Below are 17,460 nucleotides of genomic sequence, written 5' to 3' on the forward strand. Positions count from 1 at the left end.
ATTACCCTCTAAAATAATATGCTAATAAAAAATTATTTGTTTATATTTAAAAAATATTTAAAACAATTAATACATTCTAAAATATTATTTAATTTGATACATATTAATCATTTTTTACATTTTTAGTTTTTTACGCTTAAAACTATATGTTTACCATGCAATAATAAAATCATAATGTAAAAGGGGAAAAGTACAGACAATCACGTGACATTTGACCAATCAACTTCTTCTTTGAAAAAAGCCGCCATCTTGACTATTCCACTGTGAATTTCAATGGAAACACTGGAAGTTATTTCTTAATTTCAAAGATTATCAACATATTCTGTCTAACTTGAAGGTTGCTGTGGCGGACAGATTACATTCAACTAGCCATGGCAACCCCGTCTGGTGGTAAATTTCGCCCAAAACGTTCTCACTACTCGCGTAAACCATACGAACGTCCAAAACCGAAGGTGAGTTTATTACGAGCACACACGCCGCAGTGCATGCAAACCGCGTTGAAAATACATGTCGATCGACGTATCTCACACGTAGCGACTGTGCAGTGTACATGCATGCATGCAATATGCATGTGTGAGCGCGCGAATGAATGGATACCCATGATACCGTGGCACTATTCAACAGCCACAGACTTTACATTAAATATATCAGTATCCCACAACATTATTGACTTTACACAATATAATTCAGTAAAGATAAATCAGCGATTTATATGCCTTTACTAAATTTGACAATGAATGTGCGATAGCCCTGAAAAGTGAAATCCTGTGCTGTGTCATGGTGTGAACGAATGAATGAAAAGAATGATGTCGGAATGATGAACTGAACGTGCTGCGTTATTTAAGTTGAGCAACCACCATGTCTATCAGACTTTGTCTTCATGCCATCATGGTCTTGTGTAGGCGCTAGTGTACGTGTTCTTTTGCACTGCATGGTCATGGACAAGGAATGAAAGGTGCAACACAAATGGCCAGTACGGGCGCTGGTCCGAGAATAAGGATCGTCTTCATAAACGAAGATCGTCTTTGTAAACGCGGACCATTGCGTCCTCAAAAACAAGGATCATCTGCTAAAAAGCAGATGTTCCATATTTTTGATCGGCACATCGGCGATGCAAAAAAACGGATTCCCGGATGATTTTCTTGATGCATTTTACATTGACTTTGTACAGAGACCGTCACATTTTGAGCAATAAATTCTTGGGAAGATGGACAACCCATAAAAGTAGACGGTCAACTAGGGTTATTTTCCCCTGGGGAATCCAAATTTGGCATTGCCAGCGGGCGGTTCGGTTCGGTAATCCGAAACCCGCAGAGCGCCGATGAAAAAAAACGTCCGCAAAAATGCAGACGATCCTTGTATATGAGGACGCATTTTGTCCGCGTTTATGAGGACGATCCTCATTCTCGGACCATCGCCCCTAATGATGGCAGATGAAAGAGTTGCATGGCGTGCTCTCATAAAGACCACAGCAGCACTTTACAGCGCCACCTGAAGTTGATGATGATCGTCATGCTGTTAGTAGATCTAGAGTCGAGACGAGTCTACTCTAGACAAATTCACACCAAAATTCCAAAAAATATTTTCACCACATCGACTTAAAAAACGCATCAGACTATTAATTAGAATCATGTCATGGGCAAATGGGACAATTTGAAAGATTTCTTTTTAGGTGCTGTACAATTAAAGAATTAAGGGGAAAACTGATCAGATATTTGTACCAGAAATTGTACATGTCAATCTTCCACAAGACAAGATTCATCAGCAGTAGGGAGATGATGATGATGATTTTTATTCGACAAGCTTCCAACATACAACAATATACAATAATAACAGATCAAAAAAAGTCAGCTTGAACAGGATAACCCACGAAAGCTCGAGAGCTTATTTCCAGTGGGGTCCCTTACAGACATGTATAAAATTAATAAGTTAAAATAGTAATATTTACAGACAGATAAGAAAATTAAAAGAACTACTTATTAAAGATAATAATAACAACATTTAAACTGATGATAGAAATGATATTAAGTACAAGAAGAAAAAGAAGAAGGGGAAGAAGAAAAAGAGGAGAAGGAAGAAGAGGAAAATAATGATGAATTTGTAGAAATTCTATAACGTACGAAAACATAAGTATATACAACATGAAAAAGTATGAACCGACAGAAGAATAAAAATTTCAATCATATAACATGTCATTCACTTCTCTTCTCTGACTGTCAAGTATTAGGTATTCCTTTAATTTCCTCTTAAAATGATCATAGTTTCCTATTTCTTTTACACCATTGGGAAGGGAATTCCAATGTTTTATGGCATTGTAATAAAACGAATTTCCAATACTACCTACTCTTTCAGGTAAGTTAAAGTTGAATCGTCTATTTCTTGTATTATAATCATGTACGTCAGTAACAAGATCGAAGTTGGATCGAATATAATGATTCGACCTAGTATGGTATATTTTATGCACATGATGCAATACGAGTTGTTTTGATCTTTGGTCGACTTCAAGAAAACCAGCTTTAGAAAGTTCGCTGTAGCCAACATGAGTTCTTGGACCAGAACAGTTGATAAATCTCACCATTTTGTTCTGTATAATCTTCAACTTCTTTTGATCTGACTTGTTTATGTTACTATACCATGCAGGGTTAGCATAGTCAAATAAACATTGAATAAGAGCAAAACAGAGTGTACGTCTTGCTTTTAAATCCATACAACTTTGATATCTGTACAAAAATTTCAGACGAGAATTTGCTTTTTTTACAACTGATTCTACTAAAGATGAAAATGAAATTGCGCTAGCCAACTCAATGCCTAAATACTTCACAGACTCTTTTCTCTTGATTGCTTGATTATTGTGTGTCACTTTGAATTCAAATGACTTTTTAGAACTACTTTTAGAACAAAATAAAATGCTTTCTGTTTTTCCCAAGTGTAAAGAAAGCTTATTATCAGTCATCCAATCGACACACGTAGACAGCTGTTCACTGAGCTTTTCCTCAATATATTTAGGATCAGGATTTGAATAGAGTAGTACGCTGTCATCTGCGTACAATAATAGTTTGAAGTCTTTTATACATATACACATATCATTTATATAACTTGAAAATAGAATTGGGCCTAAAATGCTTCCCTGAGGAACACCGCAAGTTATAGGCATTAGTTTGGAACGAATATCATGAATGGCCACTACTTGGTGCCGATTAGATAAGTAGGATCTAAACCAATCTAAACTTGCCTTATCAAAACCCATTAGTTGTAACTTCTTCAATAAGACGCAATGATTAACTGTATCAAAAGCTTTTTGCAGATCAAGGAGCACCATACCAACAAAGCGCCCTTGGGAAGTTTCTCTCCTCAAATAATCAGTCAAATGAATTAGACATGTTTCAGTCGAATAATCATGTCGAAAACCAGATTGAAATTCATAAATTATATCATTTTCTTTGAAGTATCTTTCAATTTGAACACAGACCGATTTTTCTAGAATCTTTGATGCTACGCTTAAAACACTAATAGGTCTATAGTTGCTAACATCAGTTTTATCTTTCTTTTTATAAAGTGGAGTCACTTTTGCTATTTTCATATCCTCTGGAAAAGTACTCGTCAAGATAGATAGGTTCATTAAGTAACTTAGAGGCTTAAATAAAACCTTCGCACCATCTTTTAGAAATTTAGCTGGAATCAAGTCTAACCCAGTACTTTTTGATACATTCAACTTACGTAACTCTTTGAAAACAAATTGTTCACTGATTGGTAATAACTCGAAGCTGTTTTCACGTACACCTTTTCTTTCGTAAAAGTCACGAATACAATCATTGTCTGCGCTGAAAAAGTCTTTGGAAGGGGGGAGTTTGTCTACTAATTTGGCAGCCACATTTGTGAAATGAGAATTGAATTCATCAGCGATGGCCATCTTATCATGACATAATTCCCCATCAATTTTAATGACAGATTCTTGTTCTTTTCGCTTCTTATTTTTCAATCCTAAGCTTTTTAGATTCTGCCAAAGTTTTTTCGAATCTTGTTTATTTTCTTCTATCTTGTTTTGTAAGTAAACGAGTTTAGCCTTTTTCACCTCTCTTTGGACCATATTTCTTAATACTCTGTATCTTTTATAGAGCTTCTCATCTTTTGCTTTTTTCCTCCATTTTTTGTATACTATATTTCTCTCTTGAATTAGGGAAAGAATATCTTTAGTCACCCAAGTTTCTGATCTTTGTTTTATTCTTATCCGTTTCAGTGGCGCTATCATATTCAAATTTGAGATAAAAACATGTTGAAATATTGACCATGCCTCATTTACATCTGTACAGTCAGTTATTCGTGACCAATCAACAACAGATAGTTGAAGATTGAAAGACTCTTCTGTATATTTTTTCATGGATCTGATATCATTAGTCCTGTGATGACCTATAGCCAGTCTAACATTTTTCCGTGTACAGAAAGTAAAATAATGGTCGCTAATACCTAGATCAATGACACCACTTTGACTTATTTTATTTTCTTTGGTACAACCAATATGATCCAATAGAGAAGAACATGTAGGTGTAACGCGTGTTGCCTCTTTAATGAGTTGACTAAACCCATGAAGACTCAACAAGTCAATATATTTTTTAGCCAGTGGCGATTTGCGAAGAAGACAAATATTCATGTCTCCTAAAAGAATTATTTCGTCATCCTTTTTTAATGTATCAAGAATATTGGACAATTTCTCGATAAACAAATTGTTTTTCGGAGGTCGATACAGAACGCCAACAACAATTGGTTTTGATCTTGGTATAAGCAAATTTATCCACAGGGATTCCGTATCTCCAGTACTTATAGCATCCATAATATTAAATGCAATATCATTTTTGATATAGAAACATACACCACCTCCAGAGCGGAGGGGTGCTGGTCCGAGAATAAGGATCATCTTCGTAAACCCAGACAGATGCATCATAGAAAATAAGGATCGTCCGCCTTTTCGCGGATGATTTTTATTTCCGATCCGCGCGTTGGCGATACGAAAAACATATTCCACAATGATGCTGCTAGCCTTGATGCAGTTTACACTTACTACAGTATGCGCAGAGACTTTCACGTTATGAACGATAAATCCTCAGGAAGACGGACAACCCCTAAAAGTAGACGATGAACTGGGAGTATTTTATTATGCCGGACCCGTTTTCGTATTGCCAGCGCGCATATACATTTGTAGGGAAACCATACCCCCACAGAGCACCAACGAAAAAAAACCTCAGAAATGTGGACGATCCTTGTTTTTTAAGACGCGATTTGTCAGCGTTTCCAAGGATATCCTCATTCTCGGACCAGCGCCCCTAGGGCCTACTGTTCATTGTACAGCTGATGGACAATGGCAATGCATACAGGTGCATAATTCTAGTAATGTGTGTTACTGAAACTAGAGTCGCACCTTAGGCATGAACAAACTGCCACACACACTCTCAGTGTAACACGAATGGTCTGTAGTGGGAAGCTAGTGGGCTTATAATTGGCCAGCGAGGCCACTTGTTCTTCTTCTTCTTATTCTTCTTCTTCTTTGGTGTAGTCTGCTTCCTTCAATCTTGAAGATTCTTGCAGAAAATTTGCGCTGCAAACCTGAAAAAAACATCATGAAGTATTCACATTTTCAACCTTTGAAGTTTTCTTTCAAAAAAATGAAATTCTGGGGATTTCATTTTTTGTTTCATTTTGTCCCTCTCTGCCACAGTCTCTTTTAGCTCGCGTTTCTGACTCGGTCAAAGACTTCATCACACCGTCATGGCTAAACAATCTGTGGAACAATCCCAATGATGACGATGGAGAGGGTAGCTCGCGATCCTCGACCCCAGAGCTACCCCAGCCTGATGGGCATGTGGCAGGCACCCCCAACTTCATGCCTTCTGCAGTTGCAACGAGCACCCCAGACATCAATCTGCGGACCGGTAAAGAGGCCCTGAGCATGCCTGGGCCTTCCAGGATGGAGACCACACCCATAGTGCAATTGCGAGAGGATGTTGTGCGGGATGGAGGAGGTAGAAACGTTGGGAATGAGGATGATGATGTGGTGATCATTGAGGAGGAACAGCCGAGTACCAGTACGGGGGTCAGACACACACCTCTGCCCTTCAGGAACTATGCTAACCCTATAGGAACATCAACTCCTAATGAAGACATGCAGTTGTTGGGTGGAAGGAAGCAAGTCATTGATAAAGGTAAGCTCCAGTGTAAAAAAAGATGCTTTTCTGTTTGCAGAAGCTCTTTTAGGATTTGGTGTTGCATGAGTGTAATTTTCTCAGTGACATTTAAGTATCTTCTTGTTTTTACCAGACCTCTTTTGAAGCTTTTGAGAAATTGCTCACCCCTCGCTTTATTATTTGTTTTTGCTGGTAAGCTCACAGACATAAACCTTAGATTTATGTACGTCATTCAAAATACAATTATGCAATTAGATACTCACCTTTCGGGACAGGCAAAAAATTAAGTTTTTCATTTCGGGGGCTCCATTTCAGATTTTTGGGAAATTTTCGGGGGCTACTTTTTCAACTTTCGGGGGCTCTTTTTCTGGGGCTACTTTTTCATTAATTCATAATAGGATAGGCAGGGAAAAAATTAATATTTATTTTTCGGGGGCTACTTTTCAAGTTTGCCTGCATGAAAATAACATTCTAAAATTTGTTTTGCATTGAACTCTATGCATATTTACAGGGGCTTTTTCTGATTTTTGGGGGCTCTTTTAGGCATTTCAGGGGCTAATTCGCCCCAAGCCCCTGTGTATTTTTTTCACTGAGGATAGGCCTACAGTTTGTTGAGATTTGTTTAGTAGGCTAAGGTTTCAGGCTTCCTGCTTCATAATTGCCTATTTTTAAAAAAAAAACCTTTTTCTAGTTCAATATCTAAGTTTTCATGCATTGATTTGATGCAAGAACTGTAACATAATAGACCGTAGATTGTGATTATTTCTGACCATGAATTTCAATAATCACAAGAAAATCAGACAGTCGTTTAAAAACGTAGACATTAGATAGTAATACTTTTACTAATTCTAAGCTCAGGTTTCGTAAATCTATTCACGAAACTATATTGACATCCCGGCAATAATGATGCAAACCAACAGATAACAATTTCAAAGTGTCAAATCTCTTTGACTCGAGCTCAGCTAGCTCAGCTCAACTCTCACACACTGCAACGTAACTGCAACGTAACTCCAGGAAGCTCCAACACCGGCGCCGCAGGCATCGGACGCCTGCGGTGCCGGTGTTCAAGCTTCCTGGAGTTAACTGCAGCTCAGCTCAACTCACACACACTGCACAACGGTGTCAGTCACAGTGATTTTGTCTGATTTTCTTTACTTTGAAAAAATAATTATCAAAATTACGAAAACATGGCGAGAATAATCACAAATAGGCTTTAATTTCATACCTCTATTTATGGAAACTTTATAAAATTGCGGAAATCGTGAATTTGTGATGGAAATTGATTGCAGTTTCATGAGTTTCGCTTTAAATGGTCTAGGTTCAGAAAATTTGATCTACCAAAACAAAATCGACCGCCAAAAACTCGACCCCTACGGATCTCGCAACTGCGAAAATGTACATGTTTTGGAATACTTGCGTGCGACATGGTAAGCCAGGTAAGGTATTGAATATGGTTCGAGTTTTTTATGACCGATTTTTGTGTATACAATTTTACACAAAGATTCAGTGCGCGGACCAAGAAATACACACAATGAATACGAAGCTAGAAGAGAGCGCGCAGCCACTCGTAATGGTTACGGGGGTGATTTGAGATCATTTCACTTTTTGATGTCGCCCCTGAAATAGGATTTTGAGCCTATTTCGGGGGCTGTTTATGGTGTTTCCGGGGCGAATCCGCCCTCCGCCCCTGTGTATTTTTTTCGGCTGTTTCGGGATTAAGAAAAGGTATACCTCCCCTTTCAGCATAACCCTTATATGCTTTACAGAGAATAACAGTAGTAAACATGAAGATGAAACATTGAATTAGCTCTATTCTACCCCTCCAGGAGAAATGGTGGGCTACCCAAATCGTTCATCGCAGTAGAGTATATTTATATAGAAGCTCGCATTATAAATTGATCTAATAGGTATTATTGTTAAGATTGTCATTCAAAGCATTTCATTGTGCATAGTGCATAGTGCCAGAATATAAAATCAAAATGCAAGTGAATGAATAAAACAATGAGATGATTGTTTAAATGATAGACAAGAATCCAACTAAGGCTGTGCACAACAGTGTAATGAGGTACCCGGGTACACTCCCAGGCTTGCAAGCAAATACTCTAATATTTATTCAAAGTTCACTTGCATGACGTGCGAGAAAAATTGCGAGTGGAAAAACACAAACATGTATTATTGGTCTCTTGATCGCTTTAAAATCTGTTTAGGTTACGTTAGCATAATAATTTCGTCGAAATAATATTTATTTCCTAATTTGTTCGCCAAATGCTGCAAATCCTGCATCAGTTTTGATATTTGAAGCCTCAGATTCATGCTCCGTTTCGGATCTTGATGTTGTACGATGTACGAGTGGACGCCATGTTGAATAGCACTTGTCTGTAGTCACTTTCGCTCAGTGCGTATAGACTCAGGGTACAGCTGTTATTCATCAGATTTGCACTCTAGCGCCATCTCTCAGTCATTCTTAATATTTACATGATCGTATTCTCCAGTAAATTCTCTTTCTTCTTGTATCAAAATTGAATTAAAAGTATGTTTTTCTGATATAGAAAAATTGTTTCAAACTTTTCACTCTGATTTTTCATGATCTTTTTGAAACATACCCCCATCATTTTTTATATGAAAATAAAGCTTAAGATGTGCTCTTTCCAACCAGTGGATTTTTAAAACTCAAAGACAAATGGCGTTCAAACGCATTGAGCTAAAACTAGTGATACGAACCAGCGATCAAATAAAAATGGGGACAAACGAAGTGACACGGTACAAATTAGAGGGTAAATCACAAGCAACTGTGTCGTAAGTAATTGATGGATTTTGATGAAAATGACATGACATGAAAGACAGAATCCTGAGCTTTCGAGAGACAATTTTATAATATTTATTTTTTCCATGATATAAAAATCTTCCTTGATAAAGAGAGAATTTGCATGGTTGAGCTCAACGCAGCTTTTCTGTGATACCTACTGTCAGTGCATTTAAGAAATATCTTTTTTTGTTTTAAAAAAAAGATTGTTGAAGTTGCCTTGAGCAAATTTCTAGTGACTTTTCCTATTCACACAGAGCCTATAAAGCAATGTTCAAATCCTTCCTTTGTTAATCCAAAAAATAATGCGTGACTACAATGTTCATACTATCATACATTATCCACTTTTTTATATTATAAAGCATTCGTTTCATTAGCATACAGAATAAATTATGGCACATCCAAGAAAAAAAATCCCTTGTCTCGAAGGAGATTAGTGAAGTTGTAGGAGTTCAATCTTATGCATTAATCCTCATTTCCTGCTCTTAGGTTTGTCTAGAGTGCTTAAGACCCTGCAGCTGCATCTGAGTTATACATGTCAAATTTGTGGTATGTGATTGAAATAGAAGACATCTTAATGATGTACATGTAACAATTATTCTTGAGTTGTCCTTCAATCATTCTGGATAAATTTTTTTCTACATTGAAACCTGCCATAAAGACCACCCAAGGGAGATAAGAAAAGTGGTCTTTATAGGCAGGTGGTCCTTATGTACAGGTTCCCTTAGTACATGTTTCAATGAGAAACCCTTTTCAAGGTAAACTAAAAATGTGGTCTTTGTAGACAGGTAGTCTTTCTATACAGGTGATCACTAAAGCAGGTTTCACTGTATTATGAATCCTTTTCGTATAAGAAAGGTAATTATATCACACTTGATTATTGTCTTGTGGGGGGATGAAATTCCTCACTGAGCGATTAATATTTTGATAAGGGTATAATTTGTTTTTACTAATTATGTGGTCTCCCCCCCCCCCTCATTTTCTTTGTCTCCCATTCCCTTTTCTTCTCACCTCACCTCCTTTCCTTACCTCTTCCTTTATCTGTCCATCATCCAGACGATGCCTCTGATACGTCCGTCTCAACCAGCGGCTGTTCGTCTCTCGTACCCCATGTAGATAGAATTGATCACAGAGAGAAGTTATCCAAGAAGAATCTAGATCGGTTATCAGGTGAGCAGATTTATCTTATCAAAGTTTCACTTTCAGGTCTTAAAGGCATACCTAGGGACAACTTCAATATAAACACCTTCTTTTTTTTGTAATATGAAATAATTTGTAAAAACATGTTTACATGTATACAAATGGACCATGTCACAAATAGTGTAGCTTAATTAAGTTAACAGTTTACTGGTATTCAGGGCTCTAGGTATCAACTTTATTTTGTCCCAGGTACTGTAATTCTGGAACAAAATTAATTGGTCCATGAACTTGAAATGAAAGATCAATTTTTCCACATGATTTTTGTTTTCATTCTTATAGTTACTGACATAATTATTTTAGTTTTACAGAATGGTGACTTTGACACTCGATGCTCCTTATGGTTTTATGTAGGTTTTTTTTTTGGGGGGGGGGGCTAGACTTAAGAATCGGTCAAACACTTGCGTGTCTTATAAAAATATTGTCACACAAGAATAAACAAATTTTGTTATAAGATTATAATCAATAAATTTTGTACATGCATGTGGTTAAAAATAATTTGTTTATTTCATGTTGATTCAAATCAAATTGAAATAAAATTGGTTGAATCCTCTCTTTTTCTTTTCTTTTTTTCACTTTTCTTTTTTTCACCGACAGACTTTGGGCACCTATGTGTTCCGGGCACCTATGTGTTCCAGGCACCTCTTAATGTCAAGCCCTGTCTATGTGATTACTAATGCCATTTCTACTATTATCAATTTATGTAAACTTAAACTGTTCTTTTCCTCCTGTCATCATCTCGCAGAAATGGGGCATTCCAACTCTCTTGCCAAGAGCAGCCTTTGGACAGACCTGTCTAGCGCAGGGCCCTCTAGTGCTGGTGCTGCTGGCTTATCGGCATCAAGACCACAGCCATCTGTTAGCAGTGCCAAGAGACCAGCCTTCAATAGCTCGTACTTTGGCTCGCCCAAAGTGGTGAGTGATTGACAACACCTGTTATTGGGTAAACCAAGAAGTTACTAGCCATGGAGTACTAGCTAGCACTATGAATATGACTGACAAAGAAAGCGGACAAAATATACAGTTCCTCAGGTAGACAAAGGATCATCCCTTCACCGCTATTATGTAAAAATGTGTAGAACAGGTGTCACATGCATATTTTTTTTTTACATAATAGCAGTGAAGGGATGTTCCTTTGTCTACCTGAGGAACTGTATATTTTGTCCGCTTTCTTTGTCCGTCATATTCATAGTGTAGCGAGAGCCGTCTGAGCGAGGTTCGAAGCCGACTCGTAAACTCAGCGGGTGTTCGCGAGATGATTTACGACAGCTGTTTTGGGTTCGCTCTCGATATCGCGCAGTGTGAGCATGCGCAGTTGCTACTTTCGTATTTTGCTTTCTTGGACTAACTATTTTGACAATCGTAAACAATGACTGAAAGCACCGATTCCGAGTACAACTTCGATTTAAATGACGAGTTATCTTTGTTATCTGAAATCAGTGAATTGAAACTCTTTCCAGATGATTTGAAAATCGGAATTCATAATGAGTTTGTTGAAGTATTATTACAATTAAGACTAGATCTATTAAAAGGAAGCACAAACGTTAGAGTAATGACTTCGTCTTCAGTCCCGTACATTGCATTCCGTGTTGGTTTTGCAATGTTTTGAGGAAATAGCCTTGCACGATTATGACAGGCTTTTCACATATCTTTTCAATGGTTATCATATCATTAAGTAACATATACATTAGTTCAAACCATCATGAATGATGTGATGCATGTCAGTAACTTTTAATGTAGATTTTGGATTTTGACAATGATCAACAGAATTATTTTCAAAAACTTCTAGTATTATCATTAGCAAGTTTAGCAAAATTAGACTTGATTTATCATTGTCGAGATCCAAGACCAATATAGACCCCCCTATATATTATAACGAAAATACAGCCATTATTATTTCCTGAACACTACTCCCCCCCCCCCCCCCCCCCCACCTCCCCCTCCATCAAAATCAACTAGGCCTAGGGTCTAGACCTTACTCCTTCCTTAGCCTTGCCCTGGAAAAATGACACTCGGACAGTCCTGAAAACAACAAAGTATAAAACATGTGATGGCTAAAAATGAAGTTTGAACCATCATGAGTAACTTTTAATCTAGATTTTTAATTAAGACTATGATCAAGGATTATTTTCAAAAACTTCTAGTATAATTATATTAGCGAGTTTAGCAAAATTAGACTCAATTTATCATTGTCGAGATCCAAAGTCCAAACACTATAGATTCTAAATATTATAACTAGGCTCTAGACCCTACTAAACTAGTAGACTAGACTAACTTTAAATTTGATTGTTCATAAAAGATTAACTTTGATTTACATAGACGTTAGACCCTGTAAAATTATGGAGATCGAGATCTAGAGTGATTCGTTAGATTGCACTCAGAAAAAAATAAACAAGCCAAATAGAAAATCAGAATCACTAGGTGCACAGAACACGAATTTAAACGCCTAGGGCTGGCATATCTTTCCCCAGCAGACGGCGCAATCCAAGCTGACCAAATGCATAGGCATCTTCACATGCAAATCTAAACGCATGGGCACCCCTGGGCACTCTTTCAATAGGGTGGGTTTCAAAGATAAAAACATGCTCTTTCGAATAAAATACAATCTAAATTCTGCAAATGATCGGAACATATTTATAACGAATTATGAAATTAGTACTAAAATTTAATATGGAGTCATAAAAAGTATCATAACTAGCCCATTTCTGGGTAGATTTTGACGAAAAATACATCGTTGGAATCAGAAAAACAATTGGAATTCGATAACAACAACTGCGCATGCTCACGACTAGTAGGTCGGTACCCAGTTGCTTTGTTCGTTTGCGAATCTTTACTCCACTCAATGTGAATGGGTTTGGACGGCGGCTTGGAAGCTTGTACATCAGAGAGCGGCCTAGCTGTTGCCTTCGGGCAAATTCCGGCGAGCGTCACTCTGATGTCGGTCGTTATCTCGCCTGTTGCATAATACTTCTGGTCGTAAAAATGCTGGCTGTAACTCCATTGCTAGTAACTTCTTGGATAAACACCCAATTGGTGTCAAATTCCCCATGAGAATTTTTTTTTTTTTTTACATTGTAAGTAATGTGTGACCGTGAAGGGTCTGTGATATGAATCTTTAAGAAATGTAGTGTGATTATAGCAGGTTGTAGCACTCGTGTTCTGGTAACAATTGCTCCACAGTCGTTATCATACACGAACAGAATTACTAACTTCAATCCTAGCTAAGACACTGTAACTAAACCTAGAGCTAACCTAAAACCCAATAGCACTAACCCTACATCTTTGATGAAATAAAGCCTGGAGCATTATGTCAGAACACCATTATAGCATGGCCCTACTAGGCCAGCATATTGATATTAAATCTCTCCAGGTTACCTTTGCTACTGGATATGCAGCTTTTACAATTGTATTGAGCAATCCCCCCCCCCCCCCATTGTTTTGCTCATAATGCAGTGAAAGGAAACAGGTGTGTAGAAAATGAATGTTTGTTCAGGCTCCTAAATGTGTTGATATTATTCTCACCTGGCACCCAGTACAAAACAGTTACCAATTTCAAGACTTGATCAATCCTGATCACTGTACACAAGCTCTCCAGTATGCTGCATGCTCAGTGTGCAGAAATAACCTTCAGTGACAGGAGCCCTTTTCGTATTTGTCATAGTAAAACTTGTTTTACCAGACTTCATTTGGAGTTTTTCGTAGCTCAATAGCTTCAAAATAACAGTCAAACCTGTCTTAAAAGCCACCTCTCCATATAGACCACCTGTCTATAATGTTCACCCACATAGGAAACGTGTGTTGTAGAACCTGTCTATAAAGGCCACTTATCTACAGTGGCTAGTTTTCCTGCTCCCCTTGGACTATCTTTTTTTCCCGCCTTGCTTCATCTGTCATTTCTGCTCTCTTTCTGATTCAGGTTGGAGAGCCAAGACCAAAGCATGCCTCTCCGTTCTATCCCGGGAGGACTCAGTTTGGAGGGTCATCAGCACAGCGTAGTGCCCTGAAGAGACCCAGGGATTCCCCTTATGAGGTAAGGCTGTCACAAAGTACCATTTGGTCCAATACCACTTCGTCCAGTTATCCACGTGCGTAATGATAATAATAAACCATTCTTGTGTAATCTTTCATCACTTCATCAACATTTTGTTCAATAAAATCATGTATTTAATTCCCTTTCTTTGGTCGAGTTCAATATTGTTAGCGTGTTGCTTTTTCTTTCGTACAATACGACACTTGACCGATGGAGAATCAGCATGCAATATCGTTACAATATTGCACGCTGAGCGTGATTTCCGAAGCTGCGCACAATTATATCAGCGTGCATTTACTGCAACACGTTTATTGCGCATGATTTTTTATTCAACTCTATTTGGGGGTAGGTTTAGTTATCTGAGAAGTGATTGTCCGGGAGTGATTTTCTTTGTAGCTTACTAGCATTCAAATTAGAGTAACTCAGTGTCTCATTCAGTTGGAATTATTGCCATGACAAGTCACCTTCAGTCTTGCTCATATTCTGCATGGGAACCAAATTTCTTTGCAACTTACGACTATGAAATTTTAACTTAACCTTGATTGTTGACCAGGTGCACCTGCCGGTCAAGAGGAACATCCGGCCCAAGCCAGCCCAGCTGAACCTCCAGGATGGCCTGGGAGCAACCAGCTCTACGGCCAAGAAGATCCTGGATACCCTAGAGAGGATGTCCACACCGCTCCTGGACGTCAAGAGGATCCCTCTCTCACCTACCGCTTCACCTTACTCCTTCAGGGTTAGTGTGAACACATCCGTGCCCCGTTTCGTTATGATTCAAAAGTGTTATCAACGGGGCTTTAGCCTAAATTCGAGCCCTGCTATCTCTTTGCGTCGGGCTCTTTCAGTTGTCCTGGGAGGTGTTTCACAAAGATCCTAAGTTGGACTTATCTCTAAGTTGGACTTAACAATTATGGAAAGCTATTCGCATGTATTAAAATATTTTGTAAAAAGCATGAAATGTTGATTCAAATGATTCATATTTTCTTTCATCATGGAAGATTTCATGTTCTTGATGTGGAGTTTATGAAAAGTCTAAAATACTTGAATATTTGCTTTTGAATATATTTCATTATGTGTGTGGAATGTACGGGGCTCCAACATTTTTTGTCTATTTTCAGGCTAATCCCTATATCATATCTTCTGAAGCATCCTTGTACATTCAAACCTGTATATTAAGCTCCCTCAATTGAGACAAGAGAAGCAGGTGGTCTTCAACCCTTTCTGTGTCGTTTTTTAAACAAATTTCAATGAACTTTCAAGTATGCAGTAGAAATTTATAGTTGATTACCCTATGGTAGATAGGAAGATAATATCATCTTTAGGCTCAAGTTGCAAGGCAAAAGTTATAGAAAACGAATTCTCACAGAATCAAACAAATTTTATACTGAATGTTCAAGATTACAAATAATTGTCATTTGCCAAACAATTTCGGTACAAAATTTATAATGGCTGAGTAATGAGCATAGAAAGATAAGGAAATGAAGGTAAGTAGGCCCGACACCATTTTTGTAGTCCCATAAACATCTTTCTGTGTACAGTGCTTGTTACTTTACCAAGACTGGGCCGAATTTATTAGGATTTTGATGACTCCGGAACCTTGCAGTACACACCAATACTTACATGCTACATAATCAACTTTTTCTGATCCATTCCACACCTTTTCTTTCACAATGCAATCGCATGACCAGAACTCAACTTTATCTTTAAATAAAATGAATGTTTGTGTCTTTACAGCCGACAAGTCGACTCACCGGCAGCCGACCTGGGACCTCCAGAATGAACACTCCTCCAACATCAGGTCTGCGTATCGCTCATCAGGCAAGCATCAAACAAAACAGACAACCTCCTGTTTCCACCGTCACCACAGTGATTGATCTGGACAGGGAGGAGAGGGTGACAGCGCCATCTAGTGCTGAGGTAAAGAAATATTCAACTATCCAAGGGTATAGATTTATAAATGTTATTTTTCTTTGTTATTTTGGTGAGAAAACAACTTGCGCTTATTCAAAATAACCTAGGGGTGACATTTTGAAAACTGTTATATAATAAATTAGTGAAATAATGTTGATTATCACTTTCATGATTGTAAAATATAACCAAGTTTATAGGATACAGCCCAATACTTGCAAATGAGGAACTGTTGTTATTAAATCAAATGCATATATTCAACACTTCACGCTTAATCTAATATGAATAGAATATGAAACGTGTCAATTTTCATTTGCACTTTATACTCTCTCCCTAGGTCTTACCAACAAGTACAGCTGCGCCAACAATAGTTACAGCGCCCTCGTTCCGGTAAGTTTGATTAATGTGGTTTGATTCATAATAACTATTACAAATATTTGGTTCTTGTATAGCGCATATCACAATATATAACGTCTCTATGTGCTTTCAAAGAGCTTTAGAATTATTACCCTAGCTTTAGCTCCGGCAGCTGCAATCAATGCACAGTGCATTTCAAGTAATAATCCTACCAGGTACCCATTTACCTCACCTAGATAGAGTGTGGCAAATGTAGGTCAATATCTTGCCATAGGACATTGGTGCCGCGGCGGGACTTGAACTGCAGACCTTGTGATCCACAGTCCGGTGACATATCCACTCGACCACGACACCTCTACACGTTTCATTGATGTATTTTCTCTTCACATCCACCCACCAACTCTGTCAGGGTTTGATAAAGGTCCAGGAGGCAGGGAGAAAACTGAGACAAGGTTAAGTCAAATTATTCACAGAGAATGTTCTCATTTCTCGTTTTCTCTTTTGTTTCTTTAGATACGGAGCACCCATCACCTCTTCGACTCCGGCTGAAGGTCCGGTAGGCAGAGAGAAGACTGGTGGCAAGATGAAATCAAAGAGTAGGCATACAATGCATTACTCAGCTCAGAAGGCTGACGAAGAAGTAAGGACAATCTACCTATCATTTGATCAGAGCCACAACGGCGCGAAGTATAGAGTAAACGCCCATTATGCTCCCATCAGCTATATTCAAAAGTCATTTCATGTAAAGTTTTCTGTCAATTCTGTGGCACTCTTTAGGTTTACATCATGATAATAAGTTAATAACATACTCTTAACATGATCTAGATTGAAAATTACAATTTGTATTACTTGACTGCTCCAAAGTTAAAAAAATAACTAGTTTTATATTTATTATGTGCTGTGTGTTTCAGAATCAGGTCAAATTTTGTATTCAAGTACTCAAACTTCTTTCAAATCTTGGTATGCTTTTGTGCTCGTGAAATGATTTC

The 17,460-nt window shown here is 37.9% G+C and overlaps 1 protein-coding gene across 1 annotated transcript in view; it reads left to right on the forward strand.

Annotated features, from left to right (window-relative positions):
- Window positions 1-216: 216 nt before the first annotated feature.
- Window positions 217-17,460, forward strand: part of LOC588760 (nuclear pore complex protein Nup153) — a 31,962-nt gene continuing 14,718 nt past the window's right edge. Inside the window, exons 1-9 of the mRNA XM_030982744.1 lie at window positions 217-452; window positions 5,711-6,194; window positions 10,036-10,149; window positions 10,922-11,091; window positions 14,093-14,206; window positions 14,760-14,942; window positions 15,941-16,123; window positions 16,452-16,504; window positions 16,985-17,111. Of these exons, the coding sequence (XP_030838604.1) occupies window positions 372-452; window positions 5,711-6,194; window positions 10,036-10,149; window positions 10,922-11,091; window positions 14,093-14,206; window positions 14,760-14,942; window positions 15,941-16,123; window positions 16,452-16,504; window positions 16,985-17,111 (1,509 nt within the window). The 5' untranslated portion in view covers window positions 217-371. The remainder of the gene's footprint in view (window positions 453-5,710; window positions 6,195-10,035; window positions 10,150-10,921; window positions 11,092-14,092; window positions 14,207-14,759; window positions 14,943-15,940; window positions 16,124-16,451; window positions 16,505-16,984; window positions 17,112-17,460) is intronic.

Source organism: Strongylocentrotus purpuratus, unplaced genomic scaffold (genome assembly GCF_000002235.5).
Source record: "Strongylocentrotus purpuratus isolate Spur 01 unplaced genomic scaffold, Spur_5.0 spur5_scaffold_13, whole genome shotgun sequence".
Classification (NCBI taxonomy): domain Eukaryota; kingdom Metazoa; phylum Echinodermata; class Echinoidea; order Camarodonta; family Strongylocentrotidae; genus Strongylocentrotus; species Strongylocentrotus purpuratus.